The 15,859-nt window shown below is 43.3% G+C and overlaps 1 protein-coding gene across 3 annotated transcripts in view; it reads right to left on the bottom strand.

Moving 5' to 3' along the window:
- The window catches only part of RPTOR (regulatory associated protein of MTOR complex 1), a 347,409-nt gene that overhangs the window by 19,183 nt on the left and 312,367 nt on the right, over window positions 1–15,859 (bottom strand). For all 3 annotated transcript variants that reach the window (XR_010025185.1, XM_063120110.1, XM_063120109.1), the window contains one exon: window positions 6,878–6,984. Coding sequence is in view for 2 of the 3 variants with exons in the window: in XM_063120110.1 (XP_062976180.1) it covers window positions 6,878–6,984 (107 nt within the window). In the remaining variant the exon portion in view is untranslated. The remainder of the gene's footprint in view (window positions 1–6,877; window positions 6,985–15,859) is intronic.

Here is a 15,859-nt window from a genome sequence, read left to right on the forward strand (position 1 = left end):
ATTATTTTCACCTTGCCACTGCAAAACTTTTGCTATTGGGTAGGATAAGAATGTAATAAATAAATAAAATATAATAAATAAAATATGCCTTGTTATGTCCACCTGCAAACTTTATTTCATTATGTATGTATGTACTAAATACCGATAAAATAACATAGTTATAATTTAAACATTAACACTCAAATAAAAACACATCCAATTAAAACACATCAGTACAGTACCCAACGGACTAGGAACTACTCTAGCAAAAATGAAGTTTAGACACCGAAAGCCTGTCTGAATAAAAATGTCTTTGCATGCTGGCGGAAGGATAACAGAGATGCATCTAACCTGGCTTCCCTTGGCTGGGAGTTCCAGAACGTGGAAGTAGCCTCTCTCTGATGTTCCTGCCAAACGTGCCTCTGAATGTGCCTTATTTACTAGAAATTTACTTTTCAAATTTGTCCTGGCTGCTGTTTTTATATTTCTTTTCTGCTGACAGTCTGTATAGGTGTGACTTTATTGTTCTTGTTGTTGCATAGGCTTTTATGTTTATTACATATTACCGTTTCTATGTTGTTTTTATGTCACCTTGGGCAGGTTTTAACTGGAAAAGCAGGAGGCAAATGTCCATCATCTTTGGAGGTACTGCGCAAGACATTACCAAGTCAAATAAAAGATGCATTTGATGAGGTGGATTGTAGTCCACAGAAGCTAATGCCATAATAAATGCATTAGTCTTTACAGTGCTGCAAGACTCTTCCTTGTTTTTGTGCCACCAATGTCACTTCATCTCAGTTGCAGCTTAACAAGATACTATTGCTGACCTCCACTATAGCAGCAAGATGCAAGACTGCTGAAGTTCAGCTTTGTGTAACATTAACACATAGCAAAAGAAAAGAAAAAAGGAAATTGTCTTAGGGTTCCCCCCCCCCTTTACTTTATCTCACATGACTTTAATCTTTGTTTGGGGGCAAAAAGTGATTTGGGCTAATTTTCACCCATTGAAATACATGAATATGGGCTGGTGAGTCTCATTTTTGATTGAGGTTTTATCAGCTTCTTGAGATGTGATTCACTGTGTAAGTACACACATCTAACTAACCTCTGCATTCGAACAAGCATGTAAAGTTGTTTTTCATGTCCAAGGGGAGAGGCCCTGATTATCCACATAAAAATACCTAATTAATTAAGGCAAACATCTAGGAGGAGTTCTCTTCTCCATAAAACATCTTTGTCCCTGAGTCCTGACGAACCATAAATATTGTGTGGAAGTGCAGGACAGACAAACGCTCTTTAAAAGCATGCACAAGATTTCCTTGGAGAGAAATAAATCTGCATTTACTGAAAATGCAGTTGGCAGCTCACTGGCACATGCGGGGAAACCCAAAATACATGAAAGGGGAGAGATGGAGCATGTTACAGGCGTGGCGGCTTTTTAAGCAAAAGCCATTGAAGAAAGAAGCCTGCAGGGCAATAGCTGTTTGTTGAGCATTAAACCAAACTACAATGCCGCGAAAGCAGATTAAATATATCTTAAGAACAGCAAAAAGTGCTGACAGCCAGAAGACCTGATGAGGAGACATTTGTTATGCGCTCAAACGAACCGCAAAGGTAAGGTGCTAAAAATGGTAGAACTCCAAAGAGAACGTGAATACAGCCAGCCTTCCTACTTCTCAATTGTTGCCAAGGCACTTCACAGATGATTATAGGAGTACATAACCTGTCTTGAACTCTAAAGCCCTGCAGTTCCTCTGGGGAGGAGAAAAGGACATTACCAGAAAGTGTTTCCTTTTAAATGATAAAAGCTGTTTCACTCTGACATGCTCTCTCTCCCCAAACCTTGCAGCAGGTAGCATTACAGCCTTTTATAACCTTTTTGGGGCAAGTAACACTCCCTCATGTTTTTATGGGAAGTAAATTAAGGCAGAACATAATTAGGAAATCTGTGTAAGATGAAACCGTTCAAGGCCATGGTCAAGGTCCAAATAGAATCCTGGAGTCCTGAAAGGCAGCACAGAAGCATTTAGTGCTCTGCAGAAAAAAATGTTAGAACAGAAACCAAGGGCTGCAAACTTTGTTTTTTAAAAAACGGGACAACTTCGAAAAGTAATAAATGCAAAGAGCAAGGCTGGTATATTGTTGGAAAGACACCCAGCAACATTATTCTAAGGTTATAGCTCTTCATTCTTTATCTGCTGCATATAAAAAACCTGCTTGGAATAATAAGAGCGCAGCTGTGAAAAAGAAAAACAGTTTCAATTAAGCAACCAAAAAATTGAGCAACATTTTCAAACTAGGATAATAATCAGAATTGGCTCTGCAGAATTATGTTAGCTAATTTCACACCTCCTTCCTATTTTTGTTCCTGTGAGCCCATCCACCTTCTCTGGATGTTATTTTTTTGCATTTGCTTGATAAAAAAAATTAGATTTAACAGTTTGCTGAAGACAACTATCCAAGATTGCCAGGTTTTTATGCAGATGGAGACATAGATGCATAGAAGCTTTAGCACTGAAGAGCCGCTCTTGCCTCCAAATCAACTGGTCTCATAGAAACTCAGAGGGTTGTGAAAGGACCACAATGCTGGCTACTACATTGTTTCAATTCAGACTGTAATCCAGATTAGTCCACAGTATGGCCACAAGCGAAGACACTGGTCAAAAGATGCTTAAGGAACAAATAGCTCCAGATGACTTGCATAAGTGAGCAAAGCTATAGATTGCAAGCAATGTTGTCATGTGGGAGGGGAGTGTTTCTGCAGTCTGTCTGCCCACTCCTTTCTACACCTGCTGTGGCATGTAGCCTTCCAACTCCATATTATAACTGAATTTTGTTATGTGTGGGCAGCATTTTGTCAGCTATTCAGGTAACCTGTCAACCTGAAGTACAGTGGAGTTGCAGGAGAGTTTTTCTATCATGAAATTCATAAGGAAAATAGAGCATTCTCCAAGAAGACATTGGAAAGCACTTAGGGTCTCAAGCTAGGAGCCTGGCAGTGGGAACCTTACTTTCTCTGTCACTGTGGTAATGTGTCAGAGGAGGGAACTATTTGGTCTGTTCTTTGCCATGCTGCAGCTCTATCACTGTGAATGAACAAAGGTATCTCTTAGTATTGTACTACCAACTTAAGCTGAGATCAGATGGCACAAGGGATCAAGAGGATCATAGAATCATAAAATAGTAAGAGTTGGGAGGGGCCTACAAGGCCATCAAGTCCAACCCCCTGCTCAATGTAAGAATCCACCTTAAAGCATACCCAACAGATGGCTGTCCAGATGCATCTTGAGTGCCTCTAGCGTGGGAGAGCCCACGACCTCCCCAGGTAATTGGTTCCATTGTCGCTCTGCTTGAACAGTCAGGAGGTTTTTCCCTGATGTGCAGCCGGAATCTGGCTTCCTGAACTTGAGCCCATTATTCCGTGCCTTCTAGTCTGGGGTGATTGAGAAGAGATCCTTGCCCTCCTCTGTGTGACATCCTTTTAAGTACTCTTCTCCAGGCTAAACATGCCCAGTTCTTCCAGTCTCTCCTCATAGGGCTTTGTTTCCAGACCCCTCATCATCCTCGTTGAACCCTCTCCAACTTGTCTGCATCCTTCTTGAAGAGTGGTGCCCAGAATTGGACGCAGTACTCAAGATGAGGCCTAACCAGTGCCAAATAGAGGGGAACCAGTATGTCATGTGATTTGGAAGCTACCCGGTCCCATAAAATTTCCTCTGCTTGAGCAATCTGGAACAGGTTCCACTCCTCTCCTGCTGCCAATCCCTGCTTACCCACGTACCAGCTTGACTTCCTGTCAAGCTTCCTGTCAACTACCTGTCTGGTTGGTACTTGCTTGCCTGCAGACCACTATCTCTGACAGAAATCAGATAACCCAACTAGGATTCAGAAGAGTTCAGATGAGATTTTATCATGCCAATCATGCTAGTTCAACATAGCTATTAAGCACAGAAAACGTGTTACTTGAATGATTTTGAATGCTGTTTTTCTTCCAGGCAACCTAGCATCTAACGTGGTAATGAACTGCAGGGGGGCAATCTAATAAAACAGATACCATTTTAGGAGTGCAAGCACACCCAGCCTCCCATCCAACCTAGTCCCCGGCATATCCTTGGAGGCTGAAAGGCCGGGCAGCAGGCATTTCGAAATTTGACTTTAATGGTTCTGCTGCTCTAGGTTTTGCAGTATGATTAAGTTTTGATCCCCTAAATCACTGCAAAACCCAATTTGAACTATTCAAGAAATAAAATGCCTTTAAGATGTTCCCAGTACAATCATTAATCATTCTCATTTAAAATATTTTCACCCCGCTGATTTCTGATGTTCTTTAATTTGCACAGATAAAATAATATTTGGAAATAATTAAGATTAGCATAGGCTTCGTTGTGCTGCATTGCTGGGTCAAAGTGTCATAATTAATGCTCATCCAGAGGTAATTAATTTCCAAAAGCTTTGGAGACTAGGCTTTATTTCCCATAGTGGCTTAGACAGAGATGTTACCTCTCATTATACGGCTGAAGAACAGGCTGGATTTAATGGCAATTGATGTGAACACATTTACGTTTTGCTAAGGTGAGTGTCAGGACAGCTTTGGTGAAGAAACAATAAGAAGGCTGAAGCAGCCATGTTTATTGGTATGCTCAGTGCCTATAAAAAGGAGCAGAGCCAGCTCTGTCATGATGTGAAGTGCTTCAGGTGGACGATGCAGAGGAATGGTAGATTTGGGGGCTGCAATTTTGGGGTTGCAAATGCCTGAAAGGGCTGGTGGGAGCAGGGCTGCTGGGTAGGCTCGCCAACTGCTCCGTTTCTGGCATACTGAACCAAGGAGGGCCAGAAGTTGCTCTGTGTATCTGGTGCAAATTGAAATTTGCTTTCACTTAGCTTCTTTTGTTGCCTGCTGATCTTCCCTAGTTCTTAGAATGACAATGGTAATTGGCAGCACCAATAAGAAGCCTACTTGGCTTCTTGTTCTGCTGTGGGGTGTGGCAACAGTAGTGGGGAATAGGCAATAAGGAGAAAGAGAGTAAGAAAAACATTACTTTGGTCCTGGAAGGGCTCCGCCCAACTGATGGGACTGGTGGCGGTGGCAATGGCAGAACTGCAGGATGGCTGGACTGGTTTTCTGGAACTGCTTCTCTTGCCAGCCATCCCACACCTGAGCAGAAGCCCACCTGCCTGAACCAGCTTTCTGTCCACCTAAGGTTCCCTTGGATCATGTCCAGAGTCAGGTATGAAAAAGAGAATCGGTGCTGCACCAGAGGCAAGTGAGAAAAGGAAGCACTGCCCCGCCCAGAGAAGCAGCTACAGCCGGGTCAAGGGCCAGCATCCCCACGCCCCGCCTCTCTGTATCTGAATATGTGCATATGGCAGAGAAAAAAGTATGTCTACCCGTCTTGTCTCTGTGCATGAGATAGTGCCTGTGCATCTCTGCTTCTACCCTATTTCTTCGATTCTAAGACACACTTTTTTCCCCATATAAACAACTCTAAAAATGGGGTGCGTCTTAGAATCGCGGGTGTGTCTTAGTTTTTTTTTCTGTTGATGGTACTGAAATTAGTGTGCGACTTACAATCGATGGCATCTTACAATCGAAGAAATACGGTAATAGCCATCATGTTCACATGTATGTATCAAAGGGAGTATGTATCTATGAGGGTGGGTGGGTTAAGTTGACAGGGGGGCAGGGAGGTATGACTCTGTAAATAGGTAGCTGTTTCTTAGAATGTTTCCTTCATTGATAATTCCTTGATTACAGAGGTCATGTGCATGACATGACCTTTACTTTGTGGCTTGGTTAACTTTTTTGAGTTACCTGCACTGTATGTGTTTTGCTACTCTTACAGGGATTCATCGACTGCTCTTGGAACTATTCTCAGCGTCAATGTTCCCCAAATGTGTATGCCAGATAGCCCTAGGAGCACAGATCTGGTACCTCCAAAGCCCACTGTCCAGATGTGCACAGAGAAAGATCTGAAGATACATGGTGCATATCTACTGCTGAAGCTAAGCAGTTTTCATCTTGAGCACTGGCTGGACGAGGCAATACTTGGGAACCACATTAAGCCTCTTCATATGAAAAAAGCGATAAGTATAAAACATAGACCCTGTTCAGACAACATGTTACGCTACAGTGGTTAAGCACTTTGAGCTAAACATTATTGCCTAGCATATCGTGTGAACCATTCCTAACCATGATGGCTATGTAACCAAGGTTTAAAAACATGCTCACTAACCATCTGCTGCAAAAGGGTTAGCAGCCTAGCCATGGCTTAGCATGTTGTCTGAACAGGTCCATAAATTATATATGCCACTTCCAGAAAAGGGAAGGTCTCTTTAACTTAAAAGATGATGTTTCAAGGAACACTCAAAGGGTAGTTTTACCCTACCCTGTGCCTGTTTGCATTCTCTTCCCCTCCTTATGGTTTTATTATGATTTTATTAGAATGTAAGCCTACGCGGCAGGGTCTTGCTATTTACTGTTTTACTCTGTACAGCACCATGTACATAGATGGTGCTATATAAATAAATAAATAATAATAATAATAATAAGAAGAAGAAGAAGAAGAAGAAGTACCTGAGGTGTGCCAAGCATTTCATCTTTGTCTGGTCCTCTAGCTCAGCTTTTCAAGAACATTTATCACAGGGGCACAGGCATGATTCATTCCATCAACAACGTTACAGGCCTTATCTCCCACCCTAGACATATTGCGTGACAACCATGGAACAGCTTTTCCACACACACCTTTTTTGTGCTGCTATAGCATTGAGTTCAAGGCTGATCTCATGAATAGGTAGTGAATAGGTGGTGAAATCAGAAACCTCACAGCACAAGACACTTCTCCAGCCACACATTGTCCACAGAAGCCACACATTGGTAAGCAAGATATACCACGGTTACCTGCACTTTCATTTCTCTGTCTGTATCCCAAATTCGGATAATCCTCACATCACCAGAAGTCATGAGAAGGCCAGTTTCTTGTTCCCAGTCTACCACCATGCCTGCTCCTGTGGAAAGAAAAAGGGGTGGCATACAAAATTACTCTATAAATGTACAGAATTGAAAGGAATCAGAACTGACAGCACTCAACTCCCAGTCTTGGGAATGTTTTTTGAGCAGGCTGAATATTTTAATACCACCCCATACAATTCCATGGAAGAGCATGCATGTGCCTTGGGCTGAAGAGAAAAGAAAAATCAAACACGGTACAAAGTCTGCTTCTTGCAGATACAGCTCACTCCCCTTGAACCATGCGTACTAGGGATGGTAAATTCTATGTTAAAGAAAACCTGCTGACCATTTAGATGAGGTTGCTCATATGAAACAATTTGCACCAATGTTGCCAAGAGAAAGCACTGAACTGAGAAAGCTGGCAGAGGGAGATCTGTACAGAGCAGTGGTGTGAATTGGGAACCGAGGGCGAGCGCAGCTCTGGGACTTCTTTTTCCAGAGCAGGAGCGATGATGTCACCTACCAGCCAGCGTACCAGGATAACAGATAGGGTCTCCTTGTTTTGGCAAGTAAATGAGGTGATAACAAAGCTTTGTGACCAATAGGCCTAGAGCAGGGGAAAGCAACCTTTCTGGGCTTGCAAGCGAGACTGACATTTTGAAAGTGTCCCAGGCTTCAACACATATCGCTGTAGGAGGGATTGGCGAATCACAAAATATCGGAAGCACATATGCCCCTGGATTCTGTCTTTCGTCCCCCCCCCCCGGCCATTCATTTATCCCCCTCCCCCCACTAAGTGCTTTTTCTTGTTCTCCTCCTGTCTGGATTCTGTCTTTCCTTGCCCTCCCTTTCCCCTGGCTTCTCTATCAGGCTTACCCTAGCCTTGCCTGGGATTCCCTTCAGTCATTACTCTCCACGCGCACACACTTTGGCGCCTTTCCAGCCATTGACCGGACTCATGATAAAGTTGAGCACTGTCAAATGGTTTTATTTAAATTAAGTTACTCTTGGAGGCACTGGACCAAATGTCCTTTTTACTCAGAGGCTCACCTAAAAAAAAAAAAAGCTGCTGCCTGTCTCAGCAGCCCTCAATAGGAAGAGGGAAGATTGGGAGATGAAGGGGCTGCGGAACTCTCCCAATCTGCTTCTTCATTTGGGCTGCTGAGCTGTGCATGGAGGTAGGTGGCAGAAGCAGGGGAGGGGGAATCCCGAGGGGGGAAGGTGGAGGAAATCCTGAGCAGGGTGGTGGGGCTAAGGAAGGTGGGTGGAGTCTGACAGGCACGCTCAGGGGTCATGGTGGGTGCCAGGGTGCTCCCGGGTGCTGTATTCCTGTCACCTTTCCTAGAGGAAGTCAGAGAATGAAGAAAATAATCAAGCAGAGACTGGATACTTTTTTCCTTTTCTTATATGGAGTTCCTATTTCATACCAACAGCTTAAACAGTAACAAAAAAAAAAATTCTTTGCAAAATTGTTTGCATTTCTAATTAAAAGCTAAAGCTTGTCTTTCATCTGGCTGCAGATCGTTTGTTAAAGCTCAGTGTGTTTTACAACTTGAACCTCTACAGCAAAAAGTAAGCAGTGCTGGATTCAAGGGAGTTTACTACTAGTTATCCTATACGTATGATTGCAGTCACGCCCTGTAAATTTAATTGTGAGAATTTATTAGTAGTTGGTTTTGGATAATGGAGATTTAAAACAGATTATTACCTCTTTTGAGTATACACAATGGAAAGGGGGGGTATCCTGGACCCATGGCTATGGATTCTCCTTGCGGTTGTGGCTATGGGGTTGTCATGATATGTTCCTGCACTACAAAAGTTATCACTACATCATTGGTGTAGAGACAACACCTAAAACAGGGGAGAGCAACTTCCAGTCCGCAGCCCTAATCCAGCCTCTGGAGGTTGCTCATCCATCCTGCAAAGGCCTGGACTTCTCGGGGGCCCCTCCCACTTTCCAAATCCCACCCCCCTCTGGCCTAGAGGCTACCAGGGCCTTGGAGATGAGGCAGGGGAGAGGACTCCTCTTGTTATCCCTCATCTGTGATTGGAGATTACAAAGCGATAGGACGAGTTGGGGCTGGGAAGCTGGTTCCTGGTGGCTACATTGGGAGGACGATACTCTTGATGCATCTGCTGGGAACCAGATGTCCCCTGGTGTCATATGGCCCATGGAGGGTTGGGCGGGGCCATTCTCCCCCCACCTCACATTCTAGTTGCCAGTTTCTGGCATAGGAGCTTCCCAAAAAACAAAATCTCTTTATTAAGAGTTTGCTGGGACCCCTTCATTGCAAGAACACTGGTTTGAGTCTACAACTCAGACATGTGTGAAAATTACGCACCAATACTTCTGCTTTCAGAATTCTTTGTCAGCTTAATAAAAATTCTGTATTTTCATGTGGGGCAATGGTATCGTTGAAGTCACTGTTACAAAGTTTTGAATCCAAACAAAACCTAGACTGGCATGGGGAATCTGTGGCCAACTCCCATCAGTCCCAACCAGTACAGTTAATAGTCATAGATGTTTGGAGTTGTTGTCCAACAGTATCTGGAGGCCCATGGGCTCTCCACCCCTGGTCCAGACAAACAGCCCTAGCTATAAAATCAAAACAATACAGCATTAGAACAAGTTACGCTGGCTGGCATAATTGCGGAAGGACTCTCTATCCATAGGCGAGCAATTGCTTGGAGGAAATTCTCCACCATTGCACAGGAGTATTGCAAGGGGTTCTTTACCCTTCAAGCATAGCATGGACTCTTGTCACAGCCAAGCAGGCCGACAACATGAACTGAAAAGTTTTCTCCTGTGAAGCAGGTTTAATTCGCCTCATATTGGGGGGGGGGGGATTAAATGTTCAGAGCCAATAATACCCTGAGTGCACAGTGCATCCTTGTTAACTACTGTAGACTTGGGGAAATGGCAGGTTTTGCAAAGCCTTAGAGCTGGGGGAGTCTCCAACAATGGATTTCCACTGGGTTTAATTTTAATGGTTTCCTTCAAGGAAGTTACAAACTGCTTGCAGGGTGCACAAATGTTCTGCTGTGAGGAAAATCTGTTTTGGCAATTATCTTTTCCCTCTTTTGTTCCCTTGGAAGAAAACAGACGATGCATCTCTAATATTGCCAAAGGGATGTGCGCAAAGGTAGGTGGTTTTTTTTGGGGGTGGTGGTGGTGGTTTAAGAAGAGATAAATAATAAATGGTTCCAGGCATGGAAAAGCTAACATGAATTTGTTGCGATGGCACAACCCCTTCTTTTCTCTTATCAAACTAATGGTGGGTACATTTTCCCCCTGTTCTTGCACCCAGGCTCCTTGTGTAAGAAAGCCCAGTTGTAATGACAAATGGTTTTGGAAGGAGAGAAAATGCACAAGAAGCTCTTGAAACAGCAGAGTCACAGGTCAGTTTCTTTCTGCCAATTTCCCCATCAGCTTTCAAGGCCCAAGAGAACAGGATACTGACTATATATAACACACAAAACTTCTGAAAAAGGCATACTCTGAAGAGACGCCTCTTGCATCGCCATAGAAAGCCCAGCTTCCTGGTCAGAAGATAAGATCAAGGACGAGCATTTGCTTTCTTGAACAGTAAAACCCTGAAACGATCCCATGAATGCGAATTGCCACTGTATGTGGAGCAGGGTGAAATCAGAACGGCAGGACCAAGTTCCCAACTGCTGCCACAAAGTCAAAAAGGTTGGAGATTTGACCCTGATAAGGCACAAAAGGCAAAGAAATGGGAACTGCGTCTCTTGGAGCTGCAGGCCTATCCTAAGGATGGCGAAGATGTATGCAAAGAAAACACCCTCCTCTCTCAGTTTCCTGTTCTTTCATCCAGTGGCCAAGACCGCTTCTAATGTTGCCCTGTTTTGCTAGAACTCTAGAATGCCAGGGCATCTGAGTAGATGCAGAACCCTAAAGCGGCTGTTCAACTGCTGGCTTGCTTCTGACAGCTTTTGATCCAACTGAAAGAATCAGGGAGAGGGTGGGGGAAGGATGAGAATGGCAGATAAGCTGACAGCTCACATCTTTATCTGGATATCCAAAAGTGATTGTTTCTTCCGCTTCCCTGGCAACTTTGAGGGGTGCTAGAGATTCAGAGCAAGCAAAAAGGCAGTAGTTTGGTTGATAAGCACCTCCAAAAGCATTTAACGTTTGTCATCTTGTTTATGGTCCATATGACAAGATAAACCCAGCAGGCTTTAGATGGATGATGCCTTTTCATTTTAAGCAGGCAGCACTCTAGGAAGTGATGCTAAACCTGCCAATTTTTCAGTCATTCATATTCACATTTAAGACAAGGATCTTACACGGTTTCAGATGCAACATAATCTGCAGCCCACACAGGACCTACAGATCCTTCTGCTTGCATGACTACATGTTCCGTGTTGTGACTCTGGGGCCAGGGAGAGGATCTTGAATCTTGACAAGACTGAAGTGTTGCTGGTGGGTAATCCCAGCGTCATGGAGAGACCTAATCGGCCTATGAACAATCGGTTTAGTGTTTTCCCCACTTGAAAAGGTACAGAGCCTGGGATTGCTCCTTAGACCTTTGGTTTGCTCTTGGAATAACAGGGAGCAGCAGCTTTCACCTACTGCATTTATTGCGAAGATTTGCTCCTTTTGAGAGAGGAGGCCCCTTGCCACTGTGAACCACGCTTCTATAACATCTAGGATTGACTACTGCAATGCCTTTATGTGGGGCTCCCTGGAAATGTGGAGCTGCTCTGCTTTCACCTTTTCCCTGAAACAATGTATAACATTTTCAATCAAGACAACTCTTGGCTGTTCAGATTGGCTGGGTAGTTTTGTTCATTTTCTGCTTACCTAGTTTTTCATTGTTATGACTTTTACTGTTTTAAATGTGATTGCTGGATTGCATTGTTATTTTAACGTTTGTCTCTGTGAGCTATATTGCCAGCTCTGGAAATGTGAATAAAAATGGCTTCACTAAATATTTTGAATTATTAATTTTGCTAATTGATATTCAGCACGATATTCATCCTACGGTAGTCACAGGGATCACTGCCAGTCACCAGTGGAGATAAGAACAAAGATTTATGGCCTCATGAAAAGAATGCTGAACAGAGGATAAAAGATTTAAACTCCTGGCTCTGCTGTGTTCTGAGCGACCGTGGGCAAGAATTGACTCTTGCCCAATCCTCACCTCCTCCATCTGCAAAATGGGATTGATAAAGTAGTTCTCTCTCCTTTGTGGGAAAGGCAGCACAAAAGAATGCTCATCATACATCACTTTAGCAGACTATATACTGATTTATTTCTGCCTCCATCCCCAATCATTGTGTTTTATGCTGCTGCCTTTCTCTGTCAATAGTGTGATCTGGACTTTTAACTGCTTCCTGTTCACTAAATTTTGTCCCTCCTTGACAACTCCGCTCAAGAAGATGTAACACAACCTAGTTAGTGGGGTCTGTTATAGTTCCAGATAACCCACACAATGAGTGATATCAATGACCTTATTTTATAAGGAAGCAAGAAGCAAAGGAACCCTTGATGAAATATAGAATGCCCTGCACCATCACTCTATGGACACTTGTGCATCACTTGCCACCAGAGGGTGCCCATGTGCAGAGAACCAGAACAGCACAGCACCCCTCCATCCTCAAAGGACTGCAGCAGACAAGAGGAATCCAAGAGCTGTTTAGATGCTATGTTTTCAAACCCATCTACGAGACATGAAAAGCAAAAAAGAACTGCTGTGGCAACCAGCAATCCTTTGCATATAAATTTAAGTCATTCATAACTGCATAAACATATAGAAAGCTGTGAAATGCTAATAGTGAGAAAACTCTACATGATTAGGAGCAAAGTAGTTTGTGTACGTTATCTACTTCAGGGCAAGCTAATGTTTATTAAAGGAGGCCTGAGGTTTCTAGTGGTTTTCAAAGGGGGGAGTGTAGCATTATTGGCTCATGTTTACATCTCAAGTTCCTTGTGTCTTGAGGATGAGCGGCTCACTGCCGACTCTTGATTTTTAAAAATTAAAACAAAGAAAAACAACCCTTTCTTGGGATGTTAGAATGGTAATGGTGTGTATGTGTGTGTGTGAGAGAGAGAGAGAGGGAGAGAGAGAGAGAGGGAGGGAGGGAGAGAGGGAGGGAGGGATGTTTTAGGAGCCTTTCCACACAATGTTTTTGTATGCAATACATTCTGTAATCAGTTGTTTCTTATTTTGTTTCAGGAGTCCAGCTGCCTGTCTTCAAAACACTGCTTTCTGTTGCAGGGGTACTGCATTCCCAGCACTCCAACAGCAAGATCTGTTGATGCGAAAATGCATCTATTACAATTGTGAGCACAAGTGTGGAATGAGACTGTGTGAACAGAACTTGAGATGCCACTACGGCTCCCCTGCGTCCTTGGCTGTGCTATTTTGCCATCATTTTGAGTTATTTAAATCATTATTCTTATATACCAAACATTCCCTGCTGTACTACCCAAATATATGAACTGAGGCGGACTTTTCTGAAAGAAGTTACCGGCAGGACTGCTTCTCAGAAAAAAACATCCTGACTGTTAGAGCAGTATGACAATGGAACCAGTTACCGAGGGAGGCAGTGGGCTCTCCCACCCTCGAGGCATTCAAGAGGCAGCTGGACAGCCATCTGTCAGGTATGCTTTAAGGTGGATTCCTGCATTGAGCAGGGAATAATAATAATAATTTTATTTGTTACCCGCCTCTCCCCCTGGATCGAGGCGGGGTACAACACAAATGCAAATGCCATAAAATACATATAATACATAAAATACATGGACTCTGTGGTCTTGTAGGCCCTTTCCAACTCTACTATTCTATGATTCTTTCCACATCTCAGCAATACCCTGCTATGTTATGGACCTTCTGCTTTTTTAACTTTTCTGGTTTCAAGAAGAAAACAAGGGCTGGAGAAGAGTACGGCTGCCCAAGCCAAGCTTTTCCTACACATTCCATGATGAGAGAGTAGAATGTCATACCACTGGCACTGTACTGTAGCACTAATGTATCACTGAAAACAGTATTTGAAATTATGTAGACGCCTCTCCTTTAAACCAGCCTGGCTATTACAATCTTCACCAGAAGTCCAGTTCTGGGCACACTGCCCCTCCCTGCTCTGGAGATTGGGGGTGTGTGGCTTCTAGGGATAGGGCTCTCTCAGCAGCAACCCTCCAGTTCAGAATTGCCTCCCCTTACTTGATTGCCAAACTTGACCTAATAAACATTATTTTTGTTTCCCCTGGATTTTATGTTGTGTTTAGTTTTACTGCCAATTTAACTTTTAACTGCTGCTGATTTGTTATTTTTACTGTTAATTATATTTTTTGCTTTTATTATGTTGTTGTAAAACACCTTGGAAATCACAGATTGAAAAGGCAGGGTAATAATACTGTACATACATACATCACACAGGAGTCCTCCTGAGAACATAAAAACATCATATGTTTTTATGATGGTGGTTAGCTGCCATTAGGGTCCCATTTGAGATACAAAGGTGGGATATACATATTTAAATAAAGGAATGAATAAAACAAAATCTTGAAAAGTATGTTGATACAAAGAGGAATACAGACAAAAAAAAATATCACACACTAGTGAAGCTCAATGAATGAATTTTCCTTTTGTGGGTAAGGTCTGACCATTGTGTTAGAGAATTTACTTGCTTTATACGTCCGTTTTCAATTGGGGATGTGAGACAGATCACCTTTGCACTACAGGTACCAACATTTCACAAGTTATTCTAGCCCTACAGTGTGTGCTGTCTGGTACAGGGCAAATTGAAGCAGGATTTGTGCCTCAGATGCTGGAGCAGCAGAAATTTCCCATGAGCTTCTGCTGCTCAAAAGAGTCAAGAATTTCTAACACACAGAAAGCAAGCGAGCAAGGTTTGATTGGGCTGGTTTTAGAGTCCAAAGTGACAATGGAGCGTGTTCAGAGGAGGGCAACGAGGATGATCAGGGGTCTAGAAACAAAGCCCTATGAAAAGAGACTGAAAGAACTGGGCATGTTTAGCCTGGAGAAGAGAAGATTGAGGGGAGACATGATAGCACTCTTCAAATACTTGAAAGGTTGTCACCCAGAGGAGGACCAGGATCTCTTCTCGATCCTCCCAGAGTGCAGGACACGGAATAACGGGCTCAAGTTAAAGGAAGCCAGATTCCGGCTGGACATCAGGAAAAACTTCCTGACTGTTAGAGCAGTGCGACGGTGGAATCAGTTACCTAGGGAGGTTGTGGGCTCTCCCACACTAGAGGCATTCAAGAGGCAGCTGGACAACCCTCTGTCAGGGATGCTTTAGGGTGGATCCCTGCATTGAGCAGGGGGTTGGACTCGATGGCCTTGTAGGCCCCTTCCAACTCTGCTATTCTATGATTCTATGTGCCTATGAAGAAATCTGGTCATGGAAACTACTACTGTCCTTTGGTCCTAAAGATGCAAGGTTCATGACAGCAACAGCACCATAACAATGCAGTCCTTTCAGTGCCTCATTAGAACACCATCTCTCCTATAAGGGGGCACATGAAGTCAAGTATAAAAGACCCACTGCAGAAAGCTAACTTTAAAAATGATTCAGCTTAGCTTCTTCACATAAGGACTAGAAGTTCTGCATGAAGTACAGCGATATACAGGCAATGCATATCAACAACGGGAACTTTCTAAGGCTGCTCCCTGCAGGATTTCCCCCCAAAGCCAGAGATGCGTCTCAGCGGAACAGCTCTCTGCATAAATTTAAATAAAGAACCTTCACATCACAAACAGCTGCATTCCAAATGCATACCATTTAGATGGTGTTTTTCTCAACATGATTGCTAGAATGCAGTCAGCGCCTAACTGGCATTTTGATTAGTTCAGAAATGTGTGCAGAGGCCATACTACAACAGCATCCCAGAGATGTGCAGTTGATCTTTTTATACACACATTCTCCTGGATGATGAATGAG

Source organism: Elgaria multicarinata, chromosome 3 (assembly GCF_023053635.1).
Source record: "Elgaria multicarinata webbii isolate HBS135686 ecotype San Diego chromosome 3, rElgMul1.1.pri, whole genome shotgun sequence".
NCBI lineage: Eukaryota > Metazoa > Chordata > Lepidosauria > Squamata > Anguidae > Elgaria > Elgaria multicarinata.